A 27,969-nucleotide genomic window follows, 5' to 3' on the forward strand; every position below is an offset into this window, starting at 1 on the left:
CATGGTCTAAAGTACATAATGAATGAAAGCCAGTTCTTTGCAGGTGAAGGCAGTAGGAATTTATGTTTACAAAAGGTTTTATAAAGGGTCTAGGACAGGGGTGTCAAACTGCTGGCCCGCAGGCTGGAGTGTCACGGAGAAACCACGCCCATCCCATTGCTGGCAATGGGAAAGTTTCGATACGTCGCGCGACGTCACGTGACGTTGTGTTTGACATGTCTGGTCTAGGACAACTCAATGTTGCCAGCTTGGCATTGCCAGCTTCCCGCCATTAGCTCACTACCAAGTTACCTCTGCCAACTCACCACCAAGTTGCCGCAGAACAACTCTACATGGCCAACTTGCTGTGGGCTGCCAGAGGGAGAGCTGGGCAGGTGAGCAAGTGGGCAAAGTGTGAGTGGCAGCGGCTTCCTAAACATCCCGCACTGCTGTTGCGCTGAGCTCCGGGGTATTCAGAATTCAGCATCTTTGGCAATGGAGGGGGGGAGGTGACAGTCAGAGGCATCTCATTTTCACAACTGCCACAGGCCATGTGTTGATAGCGGTAGGTGGGCCATTCGGCAGTGGTGGGGAAGGCAAGGAGGCCGCAGTGGTTGGCCATGTCCCATTTTCACACCCTCTGCCGCATTGAGCTCCCAGAGCTGTCACCCAACTGCCTGGGTCTCTTTCTAGTCACGTGGAGTGAGCTGTCCACAGACCAAGTTGGCTGTGTGGAGTTGTCCTGTGGTGACTTGGTGGCAGTGAGTTGGCAGAGGTGACATAGTAGTGTTGAGCTGGTGATGGTGAGCTGACTGCGCTGAGTTGTCCCATTCCATTTGTTGTAAAATGCTAACCAAATATTTTTATCTTTAGGCAAATCTGGTATTCAATGACCAAGGTTTAGCTAATTATTCAATTGTTCTGTATCAATAGTCATACAAAATTGGGAATATGGAAATAGATCACAATCACATGAAACTACAACTCAAGGAATAGTTGGATTTGGGGAAAATGCAAGCAGGCTCAGCTTTTTACTTCAAGGTTCTAGTGCGGTAAGCAATATACTAGTAGTGCTTCAGTATTATTTTAGTAACAGCTGATTAACAGTAAAAAGGTAGGCTAAAAGAAACTTCCCTTTCAGACAGGCCTAACTGGGAGTTCCTGTAAGGCAAGGCAAATTACAGCAGACACCCAAAACCAGGAAGCAGATAGTCTGCTAGATTGTTTCAATAAAAAGCCAAACATCAAAGATATACCCCACGGAGGTTAAAGCTCAAAAGGTATCAAAGACATTGCCTTGATTGGTTGTTCATGCCCCCATTCAACCCAGGACAGTCCCTCCAGTGTTCACCTACATTTACAGGGCTTCAAGAAGACATATTTTCCAAAGCTGTCAAGAAATCTCAGATGCTAAGGATTGTATCTTGGATGTTACACACCACACCCATTCTACTCTTCAAACAACTTGAAATGGAACTAAGTGAAATGAATAATTTGAATCCATGTGAGGTAAATACAATGGCCAATGACACCATATCAATTTCAGCTATTTCATCCTTTTTTATTTGCTCAATAGCTTTCATTGGTTGTCAAACAAAAAGGTAGATATTAATAGCACATTTGCAACTAGGACACTGACTTGCATCACCACAGCAAGACAGAAGGTGGAACTGGTATGCCAAGCCACTCTGAGCCTGCATTATGGTGCGTGGACTCCCCTGAAATCTTGGCTTCCAATAGATAACAAAGCTGTACAAGTTGGGAGCTGTTTTCACAGGGTGAGGAAGCGAGCTAGTCAAGAAGCAGCTCATACAATCATAAAGTGTCTAAATGTGTAGAGTACATCATCACTGAACAGACTGATGTGAAAGGGTGGGCAGAGGTTAATGGGGCAATCTGCTTTACAGACACATGGCCAAGGCTTCAGGGATTTTCTTTTTCTTCCTCAGAGCTCTCCTTCTTAACTTCCTCGTAGACACCTTCAAACTTGTCACCCTTTTCTGCTCCTCCTGATTGTGCATTTGGTACCCACAGGCCAGAATCAATACACCGCTGCATGTGGTGTTTTGCTTCCTGTAAAAGATAGAAAATATATACTGCTGAAGGGCTATATATTGCACATTAGATATCTTAGCAATTCTGATGAACTCGTAGCGGGTTGCTTTTGCTTCCAAAAATTACTGTAGAATCTAAAGTTTAGAAAAATGCTCGGGAAAATACTTAGTGGTAATATCTTTGGAAAATAGCATGTATAACCTCAAAGAGAAAAACAATTATGAAGGCACACAAAATTAGTGCCAAAATTAGCAGTTTCCTGATTTCAGTAAACATACTGAAGTTCAGCTATATTATTAAGTCCTGTGTTCCGACATAGAGCTATGGAAAATTCTAAATCAATAAATCACTAATGAACAAAAACCTGGAGGCACAGTCAATATCCCATCTACCCAAGTGAATTGACATTGCTCTGTGCCAAAGAAAGCTTAACCCACATAAAAACTACGGATTACATTACTGGTTTCCATTAAATACAGCATTTAATTTGCATAGATACATATCAGAATTTTTTTTTATTTTTCAATTTAATTTGTATATTATATTTGTATAATTTGAGAAGAGTGAAGCTAATCAAGGCTCTTCAAATTTACAAGGCACCTGGAGAGTTAAATAATGTTGATTTTATTGTGCCTAATTATCTTCAAGCAATCGGTCATGCAAATATATAAGAAGAGAAACTAATATTACTTGGAAGTTATCTGGAAATAATATTCTGTAGCATGGAGAAAATCGGGAATCTAATTCTTAGAGCAGTTCCATGGATACTCACGGCAGGATCCATTTTGCTGATAGTATCCTGAAGCATCTGCACATCTTTCACATCAAAACATTTTTGAAGTTCCTGGCCAAAAAGAAAAAGAAATAGGATAGCAAGCAAGGGAAAGTATCTGCACACAATACATTCTTAACATTTCCATCGTTGTATTAAAAATTGAAGACAACAAAGCAGTTTTCTCTGAAGCATGAGAAAATGCAATTATAAGGAAAGAACGTTTTTCAGTCTGGTATTTTTGCATTTACTGTTTTATAGAAGAAACGTCCCTTCAAAAATACAAGAGTTATTACTAAGTTGTTACTACGTTGTTGTTTGTTCCAAAGGTGCTTTTTCAAAAGGCAACTGGACTGTTTTTCCTTGAAGACAAGATCCAGATATTATTGGCCATCTTTCACTGGCAAACACCCATTCATTTTTCTCAACCAAGACTCTGTATTTGTCTTGGATGAGCAGACAAGGTAAAATTTTGACATTTTGCATTTCAAAAGTTTTTTAAACCTCTGGATCTTTCCTTAGGCATTGGGGCCAAGAACTTAGGTAATAGGTGGTAGATATTGGTTGCCCAAATACGTCTTTTGTTCTTGCCATGGTATTGTTGGGAAACTGTTTTGTTTTTATGATTGTATGCTGCAGTTTTATGAGTTGGTAGGCCATTATAAATCTTTAAACATTAAAAGCCTGCAATACTAAATACTAAATAAACCACCTAGAATTTTCCGTCAGTGTCTTCTTACAGGTAAGTGGCAACAATTATGACATTCTTCAACAAAGAGTTATGACTTTCTCAAGTCTGTTAAAATTTAGTTAATTCAAATCACCTATGTTCTGTTGAATATTTTTTCCTACCTGAATATTTGGGGGGTAATTTAGCCTTTGGACATTACAGGCAATATGTAGGATTGGATTATTTTTATAGGTTATGGCTGAATATTTTAAATGATATTGTGTACATTTTTGCACATATAGCATATATTGCTTTTGAAGGAAAAACATTTCCAGTCATAGGTAAAAATGATATACTAACACACAAGCTGTGAATGCTCCAATACTTGAAGTTTTTAGGAAGAGACTGGACAGCCATTTGTCTGAAATGCTATAGGGTTTCCTGCCTGAGCCGGGGGTTGGACTAGATGACCTCCAAGTTCTCCTCCTCCTCCTCATTATTATTATTATTATTATTATTATTATTATTATTATTATTATTATTATTATTATAAAACTTTTATTCATAAAACCTGAAACTCAGTTAACTGAACATTCAAATTGACTGGCACTAATGGTTGACACGGGTTGCTGCCAGCATCCTAGGTATCAACCAGGTATCTCCTTAAAATGTAAGATGTTCCGAGTAGCGCAGGTTTTTTGTAGCTTTGCTGGAGTTATTGCAGGAAGCTGCAGTTTCTTGATGTATTTTGCAAAGTTTTTGAACATAGTTCCCAGAGCCCCAATGACAATGGGTATCACTGTTACACGTTTCATCCATAATCGCACAGTTTCGATGGCTAGGTCGCGGTATTTTGTAATTTTTTCCAGTTCTTTTTCTTCAACTCTGGCATCTCCTGATACAGCGATATCAATCAACTGTACGCTTCAGTTTTCTATGACTGCGATATCTGGCATGTTGTGTTACAAATGACGATCTGTCTGTATTCGGAAGTCCCACAAGATCTTCACCCTCTCATTCTCGACAACTTTTTCCACCCTATGTTCCCATGACTTTTCAGACACAGATAAGTTGTATTTTTTACACAATGCCCAGTGGATTAGTTTAGCAACTCGGTCATGTCTAGCTTTGTAATCAGTTTGCGCGATTTTGCTGCACTCACATATTAAATGTGAAACAGTTTCAACTTTGTTGTTGCAAAGTCGGCAATTTGTATTGTCGGTAGATTTTTGTATCTTCGCTTTCATGGCATTAGTTTGTAGTGCTTGTTCTTGAGCAGCCAGTATTAAGCCTTCCGTTTCTTTCTTGATGGTTCCCATCTTAAGCCATGCCCATGTCAAGTTGTTATCACATTTTCCTTCAATATTTTTCAAATGCTGTCCATGCAAAGCTTTGGTTTTCCATCTATTTACTCTTATCATCCAGCCGTTTTTCCTTATATTCTGCCTTTGTTTCTGTTATTTTGATAATGCTCTCTGTTTTCACAGCCTGCAACAATTTTTCTCTACTTTGATTTACATAGTCATTCAAACTTCATTTTATTTCTTCTACAGTTTGGTGGATTTGCAGTAGCCCTCTGCCCCCTATTCTTCTTGGCAGGTACAACCTGTCGATGTCACTTTGTGGATGTAGAGTGTGATGCATATTCAAGTTTACGCGTTTTCCGGTCTAGGTGTTCCAATTCAGCCAAAGTCCAGTTGATAATTCCACCTGGATAACGTATCACTGGGACTGCCCATGTATTAATGGCTTTAATTATATTTCCAGCATTCAAGTTCAAAGTCCATTCTGATGTCGCTGCTAAACAGTTGAACTGTGTTGAGTATTGATTCAAGTTCAGTGTGGCTTTTCGCATAGTTTTAAGTCATCCATGTATAATAGATTATCTTGCCATGCTGGCTTGAGATGTGGTATCCCAGTTTTGTGTTTCGTAATATTATTGTCAATGGAATTAATGCGATGTTGAACAGTAGTGGTGAAAGTGAGTCCCCTTGGAAAATTCCTCGTCTGATGTTGATTTCACCAATGTTCTCCCCATTTGGTGTTAGAACTGTTTTCTATTTTTGCATATTTGCTTTAAAAATGTACAGATGTTTTTGCCGATTCCAAAGTTTTCCAAACACGCATTAATCCAACTGTGGGGTAATGAGTCAAATGCTTTCTTGTAATCAATCCATACCATATTTAAATTTGTTTTTCGTTGTTTTGCATTTTTGTCAATGAGCAGCTGATCTTTTGTTCCTCCTGATTTTTTATAATTTCCTTTTTGTTCTGCTGGATACAAATTGTTTTCCATTAGATTGAACACTGAATTTGCCAGTATTCTTGTATGAAGGGAAAAGAAAATCAGACCCAGGTTGATAGAGTTGTCCTGAACCAGCCAGGCAGCCTCGTCTCCGAAAAGAACTCCCTTGAGCACTGCCCGCTGAACTTTTATTCACCTCCAACATTACAAAAAACTTCATCAGTCTCATACAAAATAGGGTACATAGAAATAATTGGATACATAATAAGGATTACTCAGGTGCCTATGAGATCACACAAAAACAAGGTACCAAAAGATGTATGTGAAAGCTTTATCATAGCGTTTCCCAAACCTCCCACATGCTAGCCTGCCTATGAGCCAGGAGAGTGTGCTCTCACTGAAACAAACAGGGAGGCCCATTAGGGGGTCTGGAAAGGCTGAAGGGTGAGAAACCAAATTCTTGGGAGACCAAATTCTGGCCGTTCCCACACTTGTAAAAAGTTTGAACATTGTTGGCAAACAATTGGGTGGTAGTTGCTTGGTTCTGTGCTCTTTCCAGGGTTTCATTATCAAGTATGTTCAACCAGCTGTTAACCATTCTTCACTTGTGGCATTTTGAAGCATTTCATCAAACTGAGTGGCCATGCGGTGATGGAGGCTGGTGAGGTGGTTCAACTAGTATCCATGCAGCTTGTCCAGGCCAGGTGCACTCCAGTTCTTGACCTTCTTTACTTGTTTTGCAACCATATTGGTGGTTATTACAATATTCTCCATTTTGTTTTGTGTTGCTTGTTTCTGGATATCTTTGATCCAGAAGGCAGTTTTATTATGTTCCACTGGGTTTTCTCATAGTTCTTTCCAAAAGTTTAAGGTTTTTTTTTTACATGGTAGAACAGTAGTTTGGACTTTATTTTCGTCAAGTGACCGATAAAAGAGGTTCTGGTTTCTTCTGAACTGGACGTTTTCACGATATTGTTTTATTTGTCCTTCATATCTCTCAATTTTCTTTGCTGTTGCTATTACAAGCCGTTTTAGGTTTTCCATGATTTCCATTATTGTTTTTTCCTCCAAGTTATATTTTTTGTATAAATTATTTTTCAGCTTTTCGTTCTTTAGTTTTCCTTCTTTCAAGTATTTCAATTTGCTTACATCTCCTCGTAGCTTTTTTGTTTTATTTTCAAATTGAATTTTCCACTTTGGTGTTCCAGTGGGTTTCTTTTTTGGCATTTTATAATTCTGCAATTATAACAGTGGCTGTACTGCACATTAGTTGGTTTGCTTCATACAGTGTGCTGGATGGGATGGAAGTTAAAACGTTGTTCACAGCATTTAGTAGATCTTTCACTTGTTTGCTATGCACTTCACGGATGGTCAGCAGTCTTTTTCCTTCTGTGTTTTCTTTGATGTAGTTTTCAATGTTTTCTTTCAGCATTTTCACTAGATTACTTAGCTCTACACTTTTGAGTTGTTGCACAGGGGAGTCTTCATCCTGTGTGGTGGCTTCTTCCGTTGGTTGGTCAGTTTGTTCAGGTATTGGAACAATTTCTTCAGCCTGTTCATCATCATTGCTTGTTGTTTTCTTTTTAGCCAATGTTCCTAGATGTTGAATTTCCACAACTGTAAAAACTTTATTACGGATGATGAATCGTCTTTGATCCATTAATCGTTGTTCGTTTATGTCACTTTCCGGATGCTTTTCCTTCCACAGTTGCATCATTCTTTTTTGAAATCCCCGGGCTTTATTTGTAGAGATGGTAGAACCTTTAAAGGAACTATTTAATAATATTCAGGCTGGAGGGGAGGTGCCTCCATCCTGGAGAAGGGCTTTTATATCGTTGATCCCAAAGGAGGATCAAGATCTTACTCAGCCTAAGAATTATAGACCTATATCGCTCTTAAATACAGATTATAAGATTTTTGCAAAAATATTGGCAAATAGATTAATGCTAGTCTTGAAACAGACGGTTCATACTGATCAGTCTGGATTTATAACTTGAAGATATATGAAATATAATGTAAGACACATAGTTAACTTAATTGAGTATTTGGATAAGAATAACCAAGTCCCCGTGGTATTGATATTCTTGGATGCTGAAAAAGCTTTTGATCAGTTGAATTGGCAATTTTTATTGAAAGTTGTGGATAAGATGAATTTTGGGGATAAATTTTTGCAATCTATTAAGGCCATATATCAACAATCGGCGCAAATTATAATTAATGGGGGTTTAACAGATGCATTTAAAATTGAAAAAAGTACAAGACAGGGGTGCCCCCTGTCACCATTATTGTTTGTTTTAACATTGGAGAACTTATTGATTAAAATTCAGGAATCAACTAAAATAAAGGGAATAAAAATAAAGCAGAATGATTATAGGTTATAGGTTATAGATTATAGGTTAAGAGCATTTGTGGATGACTTGGTTGATACATTATCTCAACCGATTCAATTGGTTAGAGATTTGATGGAAATCATAATACAATATGGCAAAGTTTCGGGTTTTAAGGTAAATAATAATAAGGCTAACATATTATCTAAAAATATGATTATGAATGAAAAGGATATGTTAGTAAAACTGACAGGTTATGAAATTGTGAAAAAGGTTAAATATTTGGGGGTATATATTACAGCTTCTAATGTGAAATTATATAAGAATAACTGAGATGTTATGGTTAAAAGTACAAAAGGATTTAAATAATTGGAAAAAATTACAATTATCCTTGTTGGGAAAAATTGCAGCTGTTAAAATGAATGTTTTACCAAAGTTTCTCTTTTTGTTTCAAATGATACCTATTTTGAAAAAAGATGCTAATTTGGATGAATGGCAGAAGGGTATTAATAAGTTTATTTGGGCGGGGAAAAAACCGAGATTTAAACTTAAGATTTTACAAGACGCTCGGGAAAGAGGAGGACCTAAGGTGCCTAATTTGAAATTATATTATGATGCAGTGGTTTTAACATTGGTTAGTAATTGGTTTAATTTGACCAATAAAAGTATACTTTATCTTGAGGGATGGGATTTATTATATGGGTGGCATGCATATCTGATTTATGACAAAAAAGTTGATAAGGCTTTTAAATCTCATATTTTAAGAAGTGCTTTATTGCGTGTTTGGAGAAAGTATTATTATAAGCTGAATTATAAAATACCAATTTGGGGGATTCCAGGACACGCAATAGAGGGGGCATCTATGGGTGTGAATTTGGAGATGATTTCTTATAAGCAACTACTTAGATTGGTAGGGAATGATTGGCAACTAAGGTGGCTAGCCGAGTTAAAGCAAGAAAATATTGTACAGTCTTGGTTTCAGTATACTCAATTGCAAGCTAGGTGGAAGTTAGATCAGAAGGTTGGTTTGACACTGATGGATGAAAATTTGGTAAAACAGATCAAAGATCAAACTCGAGCGCATATAAAGAGAATTTATAATGCTTTAATAGAATTGGACTCGGAAACGGAATTGGTAAAGGATTGTATGGTAAAGTGGGCTCAAAATATTCAAGAACCAATTCCATTGGATGTGTGGGAGGTAATTTGGGTTAGAAATGTAAAATTTACTCAAGCCCAAAATTTAAGAGAAAAGTTTTATAAAATGTTTTATAGATGGCATTTGGATCCTAAAAAGTTGTCTTGTATGTATTCTAATTTACAGCCCAAATATTGGAGATGTGGTAGTTTGGATGCTACTTATTTTCATATTTGGTGGACCTGTAGAAATATAAAAGCTTTTTGGATTAAAATTTGGTGGAACATTCAAAAGATTTTTAGGAGAAAGAAAGTTTACTCCACAATTATTTTTATTGGGTGTTATCACAGATTGTGATACTAAAGAAATTAATTTGATGTTGAATTTGATAACAGCCGCGAGGTTATTGGTAGGGCAATATTGGAAGAAGGACTGTCTGCCTACTATAGAGGAGTGGACGCTTAAAGTGTCAAATTTAGCAGAAATGGCTAAGATTTCTGCTTACTTGAAGGATTATTCACAAGAAAGATACATTTCGGTCTGGAGAAGATGGATAGATTATATTCAGAAAAAGGGCCTCCTCAGGGTGCCACCGGTCAGAGAATGCCGGCTGGTGACCCCCAGGGGGAGAGCATTCTCGGTGGGTGCGCCAATCCTCTGGAACCGCTTACCAGCCGAAATCCGGATGGCCCCCGACCTTCGCACCTTTCGGCGAGATTTAAAAACCTATCTATTCCAGCAAGCCGGCCTGGCCTGATAGATTTGGGGTTTTATTTGTAGATCTGGGGTCTTATTTGTTTTATTGTTGGTTTATTGTATACTTACTTTGCTCTGTACACCGCCCTGAGTCCTCCGGGAGAAGGGCAGTATATAAAACGAATATATATATATATATATATATATATATATATATATATATATATATATATATATATGGATCTTTGGTTATTCGGGTTTTTTCCCACGTAGAACTAAAGGTGTAGGGGCGACGTTTCGACGGAATCCCATCCGTCATCATCAGGCTGGGATTCCGTCGAAACGTCGCCCCTACACCTTTAGTTCTATGCGGGAAAAAACCCGAATAACCAAAGATCCACATACGAACACCCGCGGAAACCTCAGAAAACATACATATATATATATATATATATATATATATATATATATATATATATATATATATATATATATATATATATATATATATATATATATATATATATATAATGTTATAGGTGGGTTAAAGTGTATTATGTATTTGGTTATTTATGTAGTTGATTAATGTTAGCTACATTATCATTATTATATATTTGTAACCCTGTAACCAGCTTTGGGAAGTGGGGGAGGGGGAGGGGGGTTGGGGAGGTTGGGAATGGGATAATATTGTAACTTTTATAAAACTTTTCAATAAAGAAATCCCCGGGCTGTTGGTTCTGCCTGGTAGTAGCATTTGATGATTTCTCGATCTTCTTCCATTGTCCAGGTTTTGCGCTTTTGTTCCAGTCGCTTTACAGTTGCACGCTCTGGTTCCCCAGCAGTCACAACTGAGTCCTGTGTCCCATTTTTCAACAGATGTCCAGGAGCCACAGCATCTGACATGGTCCTTGTTGACCCGGGTGACAACTGATCCCGGGTGACAACTGATCCAGTTTGGAATTTTTTTATTTCTTCTCATCATTGGTGATGGGAGGTACCTGGGTTGGTTCACGGTGGCTAAGCCATTACCAATCCGAAGCCGGTAATCCCAAAACCATAGGGACCGCACTCGACAGCTGTCCAGGCCTATATTATTATTATTATTATTATTATTATTATTATTATTATTATTATTATTATTATTATTATTCCTCTGTTCATGAGAAGAGCATCTAAAGAATATTTTTTTCTTTTATGCTTTTGCTAATACTCTGAATTCATCCCTAGAAATCCTGTTGCAGGTGCCTTCTCACGCTGAAGTGCAGTAAGGGCTCCCTGAGAATGGCCCTGTTCAGTGGAAAGTTCCTTCCATTGATCTGGGAGGACCTATTTATTAGCATCACGTATCAAACATATTTTCATTCTCTCAGGATATTTAACTTCATGTTATTGCTTTATATCTATTTCTGTACTATTTTTGCTTTTATTATGTGCCTTGCACTTATAATCACTATTTTAGTTTCATTTTAAAATGATGACGAGAACTCTACAAAAAAAGTACCGAACAAATTTAATCTGATATGGAACTAACTTTGCCCTAGATAAATGAGTAAATGAAAATCACAGTTTTGCAACTGCAACACAAATTATATTTTTATTTCACATCATAGTAGCAAAAGGCAGAAAGCAAAAGATAAAGCAATTTGTTCTAAATGTTTTGTATTTGTTACGTTGCTCAAATATGCAGATATGAACACATGGTGAAACAAAAGGATCATGTAATTCTGAAAGAGGCACTAGCTTCCTTGCATTACTCACTTGTGGGAGAGATTCATACACATCTACAGGATCAAGGCCCCCTGGCCCCAGCCGTTTCTGCCGCTCTTCTTCTTCATATTCTTTCATAGCTCTTTCAATGCGTGCCTTAGCCCGGTCCTGCACTCGAACCTTGAAGGATTCCAGTTCATCATTAAAACCTTCCATATACTGCTGGTCAGCTGTCTGAATGGAGTTTAGAAAAAGAATAGGACAATAGGTGATTCATTCAGCAAGACTGCACATATCAAACAATAAGACTTGGACTTTCATCATCAAAAGTCATTTCCTGTGAGCAAGGTTTTGCTATGAAAGAAAAAAAACGCTTAGTTTTTCTTTATCCCCTTTGCATTTCTGACAGTAGGCTTTCTCTCACCTGTGTAAGACTCACCTTGATTTTAGCAAAAAATTGTCTGAAACAAGCTCTAGGATCAACCTTCAGGCTCTTAGCCAGTTCTAGAATGAACTGCATCACTATGGTCTGATGGGCTACCTGTTGCATCAGGGCATGTTTCTGGGAAAAATAACGAAGATTTATTTCAGCTTTAATGATTCAGAACAAATGTACATTTATATATTTTCCCCAAATGTGTTGTTCTAGGCAGCTTGTAAGATACACAAGGGTATAAAAATAATTGTGCGGGGCATTCTATGATTTTTAGAAGGGCATCCAAGCATCATACAATTTTTCAGACTTTGTAGAAGGTTTGAGGAAAAAAATTGACTTCAGAAGAAGGGAAGATCTTTGTTTCTCTTTTTGAACTTTGCAAAAAATATCTGATGCTCTCCATTCTGACATCAGAACTGCAAGCTCAGGACAGAAAAATGGTAAAATGGGATAAATGAGAGCATTCTGGATCTGCAAGACTAAAAATCTCTTACTATGGTGTTGGATGCTTTAAATAATGCTTCTCTCATTGGAAGATAGACTGGGCCCCAAACCCAAAACAGTATAAAACCCAATTCTTTCCTTCTTCCATCATAAGCATAGGAAAGTGCTGGATTTCCATATCCTCTGAACTGGAACCCTTTAAGAGATAGGATTTCCTTGTTGTACTCTTAGCAGCTAAAAGAACCCAGGAGTGCAATGGCTTAAAAAAAAGACAAAACTAAAAGCAATACTAATCTAAAAAAATTAATCTCTTCTACCTGCAAAAACTGGTCTAATGCTACTGTGGGATGTTCTAACAATGTGATGATGTTATAAATCATCCTTTTTACATGTTGCCAAGAATTATGACTCAAAGGCAAAACATAACCTAAAAGTGGTACAATGATTTTATTTCAAAGACAGGCTATGTTACATAGTTGAAATGGTCTACAAAATAGCCTAATCCCAAACCACAAGTAAATATATTATCCATCACCCTTATTAATGTATTTATTAGCTGCTCAACTCCAATGGACTCTGGGCTGCAGGCAAAACTAGAAACAACAGAAAAACAACTAAAAATATTAAATCAGACAGGCCAGATTAAAATGATCAAATAAAGAACAAAATAAAAAAAACAAAACGGGCTTTAGATAAAAAATAACTACCAGCCATTGGCCTGGAACCAAAACAGCTCCTCATATATCCAGGCCATATAGAACTTTAGAGGTAATAACCAGCATCTTGAATTGCATTCAGAAGCTAATTGGAAGCCAATGCACATCTCATGACAGTGGTGACACACTGGTATACCAAGAAGTGCTTATTACTGTTCAAACTACTGCATTTTGAACCTGCGATAGCTTCCTGGTGGTCTACAAGAGCAGCCCCATGCAGAGTGCAATGCAATAATCCTAACATTGCCCTTGAAAATGAATTGGTAACCAGAACAAGCAATTAAGGTGTCCCATGATTCTAACAATCTGACTCAGTAAAAACATCTAACTGCAATGTTTTTGCACTGCTTTCACTTTAAAGTGATTTAAAATTTTGCATAGTACTGCAGTCAAAAGTTGACATATGCATATAACATAAAACCATTGGCACACCAGTTGCAGTTGGGCAAAGGATCTGTTAGTTTGTAGTTACGTAAACATCTGATAATAATCCTAGCTCCAGGAGAACTCCCAGATTACAGACCTTGTATTTAAATGCATCTATATTCTTAACAATCAGATTTGTGTCAGCCTGGCATATAAGCATATTTACATTATACTGTATGTTATGACTAAAATTGTTAGGAATGTGGCCACAGAAAAACATTTCAAAGCAATCAGTATTGGACTTACCTTCACTCTTATACTGTAGGTAAAGATATTTTAACTCTTATTTGTTTTTTAAATAGAGTTAATTCTCCCTGAAATGTTCATGGTTTTGAATTCTTTAGTGTTTTTTCTTCTAATTCACTGCTCCAAGAGCTCAGATAAAATCCATTCTTACAATACAACTGCAGCATCTTGCATTATCAGCACCCAAAATCTACTCCAAAAGGTCCAACCTTCTAGATCAGGGGTGTCAAACTCGCAATGTCACCTGACATGTTGCAACGTGTTGTGACTTTTTCCCCATTACCATAGCTGGGGTGGGCGCGGTTTTGGCATGATGCATCCGGCCCATGGGCTGGCAGTTTGACACCCCTGTTCTAGATCAAATATTGACTAAGTGGAGGAATGGAAAGGGGAGGGGGAATTATTATCCACACTGGAGGATAGCACTGGATTTCATTCTATTTAGAATAAAACATTATTAAGTAACTACAACAAAGTAGTTTCAAATCTCCAAAATGTTTCATTATCAAATTCATGGCATATTTTCTTCTTGGTCGTGATTCCTTCTAATTTTTAGCACCAGACTATTTTCATATGTCAGTCTGTAACTTCAACAAATGAACGAGTACATCTCTGAAGCAAACATTTTCTTCTGGGCATGTAATTCTGGCTGCCAGGTGGCAACAAGTGACTCGGCAACACTTGACTACTGTACTTATCAGACACAAACTGAAAATTGAAATAATTCTGCCAGGGAAAGCTAATCTTTTGAAGCAGAATCAGATGTTTAATGAACAGTATACCAGCCATTTATTAGGTAACTATAAATAATAGTTGCAGATTCAAGAAAAAGGAAAAAGCTTGCCTTGCAGTAACCAAAATTTTCAGAATAGTAAGTCATAAAAGCTGTTGATTTGTGTAACAAAGTAATTTCATAGAACTTTGTAGCCACTACATACAAATTATTTGGTGCCCAGAGAGAATCCTCCAGCACTAGAAGAGCTTGTTGCCTTTGATACAGTTCAGTAATCCAGATTGGTTTCTCTAGTTTGATAGACAAAGCCTATCATTTTCATCCAAAACTCCTGGACAAGTTCCTAGGCTTCACACTCACCTCTTCTACTTCCAGATCAATACACCAGATGACTAAATAATTGGCTGTCTCTTCACAAACAAGATGTGGATTATCAGATAGGTATTTCTGGCTATCATCCCAGTGCCGCAGCATTCCTTTAGAGCAAAAAAAAATAGCAATGTCAAATCAAATTCTTTCCATATCGTATAAAGAGAATAATTTTCCAAGCAGAGCTTATACCAAAATGTGACATGCAATAGTGGAGAATATATGTAGTTTATAGGGTTCTTGATGTTCTCTGAGCCTGATGGGGAAGAGCGCACTTAGGACTGTTTGCTATAGCAAGCAGAGGTCAAGAAAAAGGGCAAACAGCCCTAAGCACATTCTTATTTACATAACTATTAACCAGCAACTAAATAAGGAGGAGTCAATACCATATAAACAGAAACAATCAAAGAAACGATTAACACCATTTAAAGAGCAAGCATTTTTTGTTATTTTATAGTATTATTTCATTTTATTATACTATAGTAGGGAATATAAGTTGCTCAAGTGCTGGTTAGTGGATTTGAGTGGCTTGTATGTTCCAGTAAGTAACACTGATGTTATATTTTCCCATTTTTACACTATGTGCCTGACTGTGGACTGCACTCCAAGGCAAAAGTTTCTGGCATAGGTTTTGGAGCCCTTTCCAGCATCATGAGCTTCAGTAACTTTTTTCCTAAGAATAAGAGAATTCTCTTTAAAAATCTTGGCAAATCTTCTGCTTCCGGTGGCTCCGCGGCGACGGAGGGAGCCTTCCCGGGCTGCCCGCGGCTCAGCTGTTGTTTTTTCGCCCGAAACAGCGCCGATCAGCTGTTCGGGCGAATCCGAAGCCCCCTCCTCGGGAGAAGAGGAGGGGGCGAGCTCCCAGGTAGGGGTAGAGTTCTCCAGGGCCGCCTGAGCTTATGGTTGGGCGGCTGAAGGATTGAACTCCCCCGTAGCCTGGGCTGCTCCCAGCTGGCCGTCGCCTCTGCTCCTGACTTCTTGGAGCAGAGCCAGCCGTCTGTGACCACCCCTGCCTGAAGGAATGACTATGATTTAAAGGAGCAGGCAGAGCGATACAAGAGGAAATGGTAAAGAGGATTACTATGTTTTACTCTCCAGCTTGATGGACTTTTTTGGATTACAAATCTGAAGTGAAAGTGCGTCATATTTGGTAAAAGATGGCGGCTAAACCACCCCCTAAAACTCTTCGGAGTGCTGGAACTTCTCCCGTGCAACAATCATTATTGCAGGCGCTGCATCCTCCTGATGTATTGACATCAAAGGACTTACAAGATGCTCTTGAAAAACATACCCAGGTAATTTTGGAATCAATTAATATTAGATTTGCACAGATGGAGGAGAAATTGGAGAAATTGGAGGAGAGAATGGAGGAGAGGATGGAACAGAAGCTCAAAGCGATGAGGGTAGACATCTTGACTTCAGTGTTTAAAGTGGCTCGGTGTGTGGAAGAATTGGAGGAAAAGCTAGAAGACTTGACTCAAAAGAATGCTATATTAGAAGCAAAAGTATTGGAGAATGAAAATAAAATGGAAAGGGAACTGTGTCTTGCTCAATATTTCCAGATGCAGTTTGCCATTAGAATTAGAGGCTTAAAGGAGAATACTAAGGAAGATCTAAAGCAGCTGGTTTCTGAGGCTTTTGAAATAGTGTTGAAACAGCCAGCATCTGAAATAAAAGGAGGCATGGACAAAGTGTTTCGTGTGAATTCATGGATTGCCAGACAGAGAAAGTTGCCTAGAGATGTGGTGGTATATTTTGCAAAAAGGGAAACTAGAGATGAAGTTATACAAGCTGCTTATGATACTAAAGTTATGATTGCTAATCAAGAAGTTTTGGTCTTAAAAGAAATTCCTCCAAAGATTCTAAGGAGAAGGAAGGATTTTACATTTCTTGTGCAAGAGCTCAAGCAGCGAGATATAAGGTTCAGATGGGAGATCCCAGTGGGGTTGATGGTGACGCACGAAGGTAAAAAGTACCGTTTGGTTACTGTGATGCAAGCGCGTGATTTCTACAATAATGTTTTAAATTCAACGCCATTAACACTTTTGGAAGCTGGAAAGGGATCTGGAGAAGGAGTGCATCAAGAGGCCGAAGATGGTCAGATAGAAGACAACGGTGTTGGAGGAGATCAAGATACAACCTCGTCGGATGAATCTATAAAACAGAGGGTGACGCGTGCTGCTGCAAAACGATCTAAGAAGAGAAAGTAGCAGGAATTGCAGAAGTCTATGGAACTTTCACGATATAGTCAAGTAGTCATGTAGGGGAGGGGGGAAAAGATTTGGGTGTAGACGCAATATATTTTTATATTTGGTGGTTCTGTGGAAAGGGTGAGCTTTTTTGGATTGTGGTACTGGAAGAGGAACGGCCGATTACAGAAGAGTTGACTTTAAAGTTTTTTGATTTGGGATCCTTGGTTAATTTGGAAAATTATTTGTAAGAATGTTATATCATGGAATGGATAAAATGGATGGAGTTTATTTAGGATAAGTATAGGGTTGAGAAGGGGTTTTTTTCTTCTTTTTTTTTGTCTTTAATATATATTTAATATTATTAAGGTTTGTTCCATTCTATATAAGCTAGAGAGTGTCCTTTTCTTATTCTAGTTTTTTTTATACATATACTTAATATTGTTAAGGTTTGTTTTATCCTATATAAGCTAGAGAGTGATGGATTTTAGAATTTATAGTTGTTAGTATATGGTTGCTTAGGTTTGCTTTTTTTATATATATATATACCTTGTATTCAGCTCTGGGAAGTAGGGGGGGGAGGGGGGAGGTAGGGGGGGAGGAGGGAGGGGGGAGGAGGGGAGGTAGGGGGGGAGGAGGGAGGGGGAAGGGGGTTTTTTTAAAGGAAAATTGTATTTTAAAACTTTTCAATTAAAAAAAAAATCTTGGCATGATCTACAAGCCTATGTCACGTACAACTAAATCCCACAGTGGTAATAAATGTGTTATGATTGTATTTCACTTTTAATGGTAGATGTCATCTCCATGACTGGAATATCTGATTCAGTTTAATCCCTCTAATTTTCCAGTACAATCTGAACATATTTAGCTTGCCTAATTTGCAGAAAACATTTCCGCAAAATGTGTATTTTTCCCAAAAATGTGCATTGCTTTTTTTTTTTTTGACCAAGTACAATTGGTTATATAAATTCCAAATGCTCTTAGACAAGCTTGTAATCCATGAAAAAAATTGACTACTGCATTTTTTTTGTACAAATTTCTTTGCTGGTATATACAAACATTCCTAGATACATTCCAAATGTATTTTTGGAAAAGCTAATTTTGGATTTACCAAAGTGCTTGATTTGTTTCTCATATTTTTCCACAAATGTTTTGTGCTTCTTCTCTTTTTGTTCTTCTGATTCCACATCTTGTTCAGTTTTGACATTGAAGACGCTCTACAATAATAAAGGAAGCCATGTTAAAGATACAACTGTGTAACTGTGAAGCATGATCCTTTATACAGTAGTGGCCAAAATTGTGGAAACCTTTTGGGAAAAGTGTACAGTAAAAATGCCATCTTTGGTTAAGTTTCCACCAATTTTTCTTCTAATTTCTTTATAACTGTAGCCTTGTTCACTTGATAATAGTATATTACATTGCTTTCTGGGCAACCAGTCAACTCTTTGCACCATTACATTAATTTTATTATGTTTTACAAGCTCACTAAATGAAAGAAAAAAAAACCCAACCAACTTGATAGTGATCACATAACACACTGACAAATGTCCTCTCAGCTTCAATACATGACATCAATAATTGAATCCTACTGTGATCTGACTGGCTCATTGCCAAAACAAGATGACACCTGACTGGCTCTCTCATGCTCATTGGCTACAATCAGATGAAGGAAAGCTACCTAAGCAAGTTGTGCTTCCTTTTTCTGGTAACTTGGCTATAGCTTTTCATAGAATACAGTACAGATAATTGAACAAACTATGTTGCATTACATTCTTGATTAAATTATCTTTCCATTGATATATTTATTTATTTATTTTTATTTTAATTCCATTTATATCCCGCCCTTCTCCGAAGACTCAGGGCGGCTTACAAGCTTATGGTACTACTACTACAAAAATAAGAGGTGTTATTAGCCATCAAACCTCAAAAATACACTTTTCTCAAAAGGCTTCCACAATTTTGGCCACTACTGTATATCGCTGAACTTCAATATCAATATCCCTTCAGCCTCAGTGCTCAAGACTTAAATATCAACCACGAAAGTCAACATTGTATGATGAGCTTCTGGCATTCCCCATTTCTGCATACTAATGTTCTAACTGTTGTCAACCCCCCCACAGTGTATCAATAATATTAAATTATTCCCAAAACAACCTAAGCCAAACAATGATGCACTAGCAAAAGACTGATGAGCTGAAGCAGTTCAGAAATTTTAGGGGCAATTAAACCAGTTTTCTCAAGGCAGTTTAACCAATCCAATAAAGTATTTAACTTTATGCTCTACCGCTAACCTGATCAAACTGTTGCCAAGTAATCTGACTCAACAATTTTCCCTGCCATAATCCATGTTACTCATTTGTTAGATTTAGAACTAACTTTTCTTTGGAAAACCTCTTGAGGCTTCTTCAGCTATTCATTCTACAGCTCAGGTTTGCTTCCATCAAATTACAACAGATTACGTTTGTTGAAAACAAATGCATTTATAACCATAAAATATGAACTTCTGCCCACAAATCCCAAAGAATTTCAGTAGTTTGACTATTTTTCAAAGTCCTTCCATTTGACCTATATCATCTTCTCTTTTGTTGGAAAACCTCCAGGACCAACTCCACATGGAAGCAATTCCCCCCCCCCCATTTAAGGGTGGAGAAGAAAGGCACAGATGCAGCTAATCCTGCTGGAGCTCTTGTAGAAAAGTTTCAACAGAATCAGCTCCAGATCACCTGTGCCCTTCCTTTCCCCCTCAGGGCTCCATTGTTTCACCTGTACAGAAAAAGTAGGAAGATGGGGAGCAGAAATTTCAAGGGGACAAAGCCCCACTCCCTAAAGTCATGTGACCATAGCATGGTAACCGGAAAGATTAGTCCCAATCTCTACCTTAAAGCAAAGAAATGTAGCACCACTACTTCCTTCCCTTCCCACTGTCTCTTTTTCTTGCAAAAACTCAGATACATTCTCTTACATCACAGCTGGTCTAAACAGCCCAAGCATACTTTTTTTTTAACAAAATGGCCGCACTCATTCTCCATAAACTAACACCGCTGTTGCTTTAATTGTACACTTACTTTTGAAATTACCCATGGATATCTTAGGGAATGTGGATACCTGGAAGGTAATCCTTATTTCACTATTGTCAAACATAGACAGCACTACAGCTGTAGGATCCATACAGCTTTGCTTATAAGACAGCCAGATCAAGTCCTCTCAGTTCTATTTGAAGGTTCAGAAGCAAGGCAGAAAAAGAATCTAAGCAAGAAGACCCACCTTACTGAAGCCATCTTTGCTGAGAGTGTCAACATTCCAGGGCATGTTCTTTTCCTTCTTCCTGAGTTCTTCTGCTTTATTGTCCCAGTTCTTTTCTTCTTTTTTGAGTTGCTGTGCCTCAGCCTGTAACCTCTGCAGCTCATTTTTGCTACTCTCTCTGTTGGCCAATTCAAGTTCTTTTATCTTCTTCTGGCACTCAGCCAACTTACGTTTGCAATCCCGGGATCCTTTGTCTGCTTCTTCTTTCTCTTTGTGGAACTGCTCCATCCGTTCAACTCGGGCCTGGAGAACAGGTTGTTTAAATAGATCTTCCTAATATCAAAACACCTTTTACTTTGAAATTCATATTGTAAGTATAATGGAAATCAATGGATGTGCCAGTTCACAAATTGTAGCACAGTATGAAGATATGAACAGCATGTGTCACAGACACACACAGATAATCACCCCCTTAGATTGAGTAACTGGTTACATACCTTCATCTTTAATAACTAAAGCCAGATGTTTCCAGTAACTAATTATCAGTCTTTCACAACACCATATATGAATGAATTAGCCTTCATGGCTTGGTAGTCTGGCAGGGGGGAAGGGGAGGGATAGCAGACCACACAAGCGGTGCACTGCTTGTGCAATTTTAGCTATGTGCCATCTCACTATCCATGCAAGTCAAGCTGTGCTTGTGCACACTGACCTGCAGCTCGTGTAAGTCAAGCTGCACGTGTATGCGCTGGCCAGCCACTTAGTGAGCCGCAGCCTGGGGCTTTGGGGGACCCCTGTTTTAGACCATCTCACCAAGGTGATGTATTTTCTAGCAAGACCTGCTAGCTTTAGGTCCTGTCATGAAATCTTTTTGGGACTAAGTCTAGATAATCTACTGGGGTCAGTACAAAATATTGAATTAGTTCTTCATCTATTCTCTTATAGACTTGTTTGTTACCACTGCCTTGCTGCAGATTCATCTTATATTTTCCCTCTTGGATTTTGATAGGACAACCACTCTTGGTAACTTTAATGGCACAGCCACTATCACTGTTTCAAATCTTCTCCATTTCAAGACTAAATCTCCAGCTGCAGATGATGAAGCCCCAGAACTTTAGAAATGATTTGCCACTTTTCCAACCTGGCAAGTTTTAGTTTTAGTTTTATTGAATTTTTATACCGCCCTTCTCCCGAAGGACTCAGGGCGGTGAGTGTCAATGGCAAGTGTCAATGGCTTCTAATTGAGGTCTTCAGAAAATTCAATAGAACATACTTTCATCATTTCTGTGGTAAGAATTTGCCAAACTTGATGAAACTTACATAGGGCAAGCCTGACCCAAATTATGTATATTATACTTATGTACTAAATTACTAATACATCAGATGCTAGTTCAAGTTATGTCTTATGCTTTAGTTTGACTGCCCTGTATTCCGCCCTGCGCTGGTTGCTGTGGCAAACAGCCCTAGAGCAACACAGCTCTGGGGCTACTTGCTACACTGCAGCTGAAGGCTTCTTGGCATGTATAGCTCTGGGCCTATAAAAAGCCCCTGAGCTACAGACAAAGCCACGGCTGCCCTAGAAGTACAGCACAAAACCGCAGCATCCCAGACGCCTCAGTAGTATCATGCAAACCTGCAGCACCCAGGAAAGCTGAGCTACCCACTCAGTTGTAGTCACCATCATGCACTCCGAGGCCCCTGCCACTCTGTGCGCTGTCACCCCAGACCTTTGCTGTTGTCTTGTTTCTGCTGCTAACAAGGTTTACCAGCCCAGGTGCTTTGTGAAGCAGCTACTGGCCACCTGAGGCTGCTTCCCTGGATCTTGCGAGGAAACCACCACATATGATCTTGGGAAGAAAGCCTCATGATGCCAGTAGCTTCTTTGTGAAGGGTCAGACTGGGTGTGCTTGGACAGCAACAGGAGCAAAAATGTGAATATCAGATAAGCAACAAGCCAGGGAATGCAAGAGTGCCCAAAGTTTAATCACTGCAGAGGCACTGCAGTCTGCCATAACTTTGGGCACTGGTCGTAAGTGCCTTCATTCAATACTGGCATAACTTAAAGGTTTCAAATTGAGGACTAATTAGTGATTTTCATAATATTTTATTTACGGCAGTTGGTGGAAAGGCAAGTTACACATTTAATAATGCTGCTATTTGACAAATTCCTTTTAAACTGGTGAAAGAAAATTTGTGCATCCTTAAGAACTATCTGTAATCCTACAGTCCTTGATTTACAGTGCAAACATCATCTTAGTTTTACTAAAGAAATAGAACTTCTGGTTAAACAACACATAAAACAGTGCAATATATCACATTTTCATTGAACATACTGAGCCAACATTCACTAATTTGTTAGAAAATGTTGTGTGAAGACATTAATCAATCAACTACTTTAGTTGAGTGGGATATCCCAATGTCAGATGACAAATACGTCCAAGTTTGAAGAGTCCTCCCCCATAAAACACACACAGAAAGTTTACCTCTATTGGACTCTTAATACAGTTTTCGAAGCAAATTATATCCACATCAAATAGAGATTTTTGTAGCTGTAAGAAGAATGGGAATGGAAGCTCATGAAACTTGAAAGAAATAAAACTATTCACAAAGATTTTGGCCATCATCAATCCATGGTCAAGGAGACAATGTACAATGTACAAGTGGAGAAAATGCATTATTATTATTATTATTATTATTATTATTATTATTATTATTATTATTGTTGTTGTTGTTGTTGTATTATTATTATTATTATTATTATTATTATTATTATTATTATTATTATATTATTATTATTATTATTATTATTATTATTACTCTCCCTAGTAATAATTGTCCAATGTCACCTCAAGAGTAAGTTGTACAATACTGTAGGACAGACATGTCAAACTCATGACGTCACATGACATTACGAGATGTATCTGGACTGTTTTGCCATTGCCGGCAATGGGGTGGGCGTGGATTCTGTATGACGCATCTGGCCCACGGGCCGGCAGTTTGACACCCCTGCTGTAGGAGATTGAAACCTGAGTACAATAATAACAGAGAATTTGCTAGCCACTTGCATTGTCTAATATCAAGAGTGAACAAGAGTGGATGGTATGGCAGGGATACTAAGTATGAAAAATCACTATCCTCCAGAATGCACACTGTTGCTCACATGAGGTTTTCCAGGGGATGATCTAACAACTATTGGACTGAAGTTCTAAAGACAGACAAGATAAAAGTAGAACTTTCTAGCACTGATAAGAAATGTTTAAAATTGCAGGAAATGAAACCCTACACTAGAACAAAAGAATCTCATCTCATCTGTGAAGCATGGCCATGGACGTATGCAACCCCAAGACCTGAGACATTTAAAATCACTGACAGAATAATGGATTCTGGATCGTAGGAAATTCTACAGCAGTCTATCAAAGAATCTAACTTGTTTAAAGCTTAAATTAATTGTTTCAATAGAATGATCCTAAAAATACTATTAAATCTACAACAGGATGGCTTAAATAGAAGAAATTTTAATCTATTAATCTGCAAAACAGCCCCAAAATATCAATGAAATGGAGCAATTCTGTAAAGAGGAATGGCCCCCAGTCTACAAACTTAAGTATTGTATTGATCAGACTGAGAAAATATTTGGTTAAGGTCACTGCTGCTAAAGGAAGTGACACTTAGTAACTAAAGTTTCACATACTTTTTTTCCAACCAAGACACTGAAGATGGCTCAATATATTCAATTACTTACATGATTTTTATTTAAAAGAACCTCTCTATTAAAAGGAGTCAGCTCAGACAGTAGTTCAAGATTATAATTACTTCTAAAGGATCTATTACCACTGTCTATCTGCAAGATAAGACTATTATTCCTAGGTATAGGACAGGGGTAGGCAACCTTGGCTCTTTTATGACTCGTGGACTTCAACTCCCAGAATTCCTGAGCCAGCCATGCTGAGGGGAAAGGGAGAGGTTTCCAAGCTGAGCCATGCTGGCTCAGGAATTCTGGGAGTTGAAGTCCACAAGTCATAAAAGAGCCAAGTTTGCCCATCCCTGGTATAGGAGAAACAATATAACAACTGAATTAGTCAAACTAAATTCAACAGCAGGAGGTAGAAATCATTCTAGATGAAAGAAATCAACTATTTGCTATGTGAAAAGCAACATATTTTTATCATAGCATAACTTTCTGTGATTTAGCCCTCCAGAATCAGTGGCTTTAACACTGAGTTCACGCTGGCAAGATTTTTAATACAGGTTCTTAACTTCCAGTAAAAGATACATGCCCTAATACAACTTAGGCTAAGCCACAGCCTATGTACAAGATCAGAATAGATTATATCTCTTCTTAGCTCATGGACTATGAGTAGTTTATGCTACTTATGCTAGATATAAGCGTTTAGGGGTTTCTTATTGATCTGAAAACTGTTTACTCTTAACTGTTTAATTTTTTCAGCCTACCTTTTAGAAGTGGTACCTCGATTAACCAATTAAGTATTTGTTAATTGGTTCCAGGAGCTGGGATGAGTACCACAAACAATGATTACCAATCAATTTTCCCCCCTAAGGAATAATGCAGTGAATCACAAGGCAGCCGACATCGACAGGTTCTAGCTTGTATGCTGAGTACCAAGCAACAGAATTTTCACATCAAAATACATTGAGTACCAATAAGATTCAAAGCAATTGGGCACCAAGGTACCACTGTATGCCACTTGCTGAGCACTGAGCTTCATTTCAACATATTATAATGATCCCTCTCATATGGAAAAATAGGAATCCTATTCTACATTTTCAGAAGAGACACAAAGGGGTAACTCAAACAGGCCTGGTGCATATACAGTACAGGTAGTCCTTGACATATAACTGGTCACTCAGCAACCACTCCAAGTTCCAACAAACCTGCCTTGGGGATATTACAACTTGACTTAGATTTAAAGTTCTGACAGTCACCTCTGCCCACGTCACATGATTACACTTTGGGATCTTGGCAAATGGCTGCATTTTCCTGCAGTCATGTGACCTCAATTTATGGCTATTGCCAAAACTGCCCATAGCCAATCATTTGTTCGCTTAACAACTGCAGCCACTGCAGCCTTCACTTAATCACCACTCAAAAAAAGATCATAATGCGTTATAATGGGCAAGATAAGTACAATCATTTCGCGCTTTATATACTGGAAACGATAGCAAGCCACTGCAGGAGCTAATAAAGGTTATACCGTATGATAAAGTAGATGCCTAGGGATCAGTGACAATCCTCCTCTTCACAGAAAACCTAAAATGTTATTTGTGAAAGGCATTTGCCTCTTATCTCACGGAGGGCAGGGCAGTGCTACTCTAGGCAGCTCACAACAAATCGGCAGAATGTTTAGGGAAGTCGGGAAATTAAGAGGGGGAAAAATTGTACAGTATTTGATGCAGTCGGTCCTTATACCCTTTCGAAATGAAAGTTTAAAGGCTATATAGGCTGGGGTGGGGGGGAGCTTGGGTCAAGGAAAGGTGGGAGCTGCTCTAAAAATGAGCCTTGGTGGAGCAGTAGGCTAATGCCTCCTTAAGTAACACCAGCTGCCTGCAATTAGTGCAGGTTCGCATCCCGCCAGACTCAAGGTTGACTCAGCCTTCCATCCTTCCGAGGTAGGTAAAATGAGGACCCAGATTGTTGGGGGCAATAAGCTGACTTTGTAATAATGCCGCTTGGAGGGGGTGTGAAAGCCCTAATAAGCAGGCATATACATAGAATGAAGGCTACTGCTAAGCTTGTAAGCCGCCCTGAGTCTTCGGAGAAGGGCGGGATATAAATGGAATTAAAATAAAATAAATAAAATAAAAATAAAAAAGAACTCCCGCAAGACAGTAGCAACGAAGCAGGGGCGACGCCTCTGGAAGCCATTATACTGGAAGGGACCTTGGAGGTCTTCTAATCCAGCCTCCTGCTCAAGCAGGAGAACCTTATACCAGGGGTAGGCAACCTCGGGGCTCTTTTATGACTCCTGGACTTCCAACTCCCGGAATTCCTGAGTTGAAGTCCAATGAGTCATAAAAGAGCCGAGGTTGCCTACCCCTGACCTACACCATCTCAGACAAGTGGCTGTCTAGCCCAGGGGTAGGCAACCTCGGCTCTTTTATGACTCATGGACTTCAACTCCCAGAATTCCTGAGTCAGTTATGCTGACTCAGGAATTCTGGGAGTTGAAGTCCATGAGTCATAAAAGAGCCGAGGTTGCCTACCCCTGGGCTAGCCTCTTTTTTTAAAAAAAATCTCCAGCGATGGAGCGACCCCGATTTCTGGAGGCAGGCTGTTCCACTGGTTAATTCAGGGGTCTTCAAACTTGGCCCTTTTATGACTTGTGGACTTCCAAGAGCCTTGGTGGAGCAGTGGGCTAATGCCTCCTTAAGTAACACCAGCTGCCTGCAATTAGTGCAGGTTCGCGTCCCACCAGGCTCAAGGTTGACTCAGCCTTCCATCCTTCCGAGGTAGGTAAAATGAGGACCCAGATTGTTGGGGGCAATTAAGCTGACTTTGTAATAATGCCGCTTGGGCGGGGGTGAAAACCCTAACAAGCAGGCATATACATAGAATGAAGGCTACTGCTGAGCTTGTAAGCCGCCCTGAGTCTTCGGAGAAGGGCGGGATATAAATGGAATTAAAATAAAAAAAAATAAATAAATAAACTTCCAGAATTCCTCAGCCAGCTTGGCTGGCTGAGGAATTCTGGGAGTTGAAGTCCAGAAGTCCTAAAAGGGCCAAGTTTGAAGACCCCCTGGGTTAATTGTTCTCCCTGTCCCGGAAGGCCTGCTCGCCTAACAGGGGAAGACTGGGGAAGCAGCGCTCGGCTTCATCGTGGCGCCCCTCCCCTCAAGCCTTTGGCCTTCTGCCAAGCGAGAGGAGACCGAGAGGAAGGCCCCGCATCCTATATAGCACGCCGTCTGGGAGGAGGCAGCCCCACCGAAATTCCACCCCCACCCCCACCCGACCCTTCAGAAGACCCTCCAGCTGCGCTGGCCTCTTAAGGATCTCTCCCAATGTTTCCCTATCCCTATCCCCCAACCCCACGCCAGGGCTCCGTCCCCTTACTTGGTGCCGCCATCGGAAAAGGCTGGGGGTGTCGATGTTGGGGTGAGTCTCGTCTTCATCGTCGGACACCTCGATGTGATCCCAGACGCTGTAATCCACCATGGCGCTCCTGTCGCCGCTTCCCAGGCGCTTTCCGTGGGGGGAGGGGTGCCGCCTCTCCTGGCTCGGAGAGATCCGCTTCCTCTCTACGTCACTGCCGGAATCACCGGCCTTCACCAGCGCGGCGGAGGCGTGGCTTCTCTCCCCCCCCCCCCGCCTAACGGCGAGAGCGCGCGGAGCGACGGGGTGTCAGCGGCGGCCCACCCGCCTCCGCGCCTACTACTCGAAACTTCAACGGAGTGGAGCGGAAGCGTCCGCGGCGCAAGGCTTCCCTTTCGAGGAAAGCGAATCGCGTCGGGAGTTTCTGTCGTTGCTTCCCCTTTTTCGGGAAGATCCCTCGGCTGACGGCCGCGATCCCCTTGCAGAAAAAGAAGAAGAAAAAAAAATTCCTTTGAGCGTTCAGCTACCCG

General features: G+C 39.4%; 1 protein-coding gene across 1 annotated transcript; it reads right to left on the reverse strand.

Moving 5' to 3' along the window:
- Positions 1–1,515: 1,515 nt before the first annotated feature.
- On the reverse strand, positions 1,516–27,704 carry CDC37 (cell division cycle 37, HSP90 cochaperone). The gene is made up of 8 exons (XM_083353709.1): positions 27,461–27,704; positions 20,413–20,694; positions 18,260–18,365; positions 14,951–15,066; positions 12,029–12,151; positions 11,641–11,823; positions 2,807–2,878; positions 1,516–2,052 (listed from the first exon to the last, which is right to left on the reverse strand). Exons 1-8 carry the CDS (start codon positions 27,560–27,562, stop codon positions 1,903–1,905), a joined length of 1,134 nt encoding a protein of 377 aa, XP_083209835.1. The 5' UTR covers positions 27,563–27,704; the 3' UTR covers positions 1,516–1,902.
- Positions 27,705–27,969: the final 265 nt, after the last annotated feature.

This window comes from Vipera ursinii (genome assembly GCF_947247035.1).
Source record: "Vipera ursinii genome assembly, chromosome: 2".
NCBI classification, from domain to species: Eukaryota; Metazoa; Chordata; class Lepidosauria; order Squamata; family Viperidae; genus Vipera; species Vipera ursinii.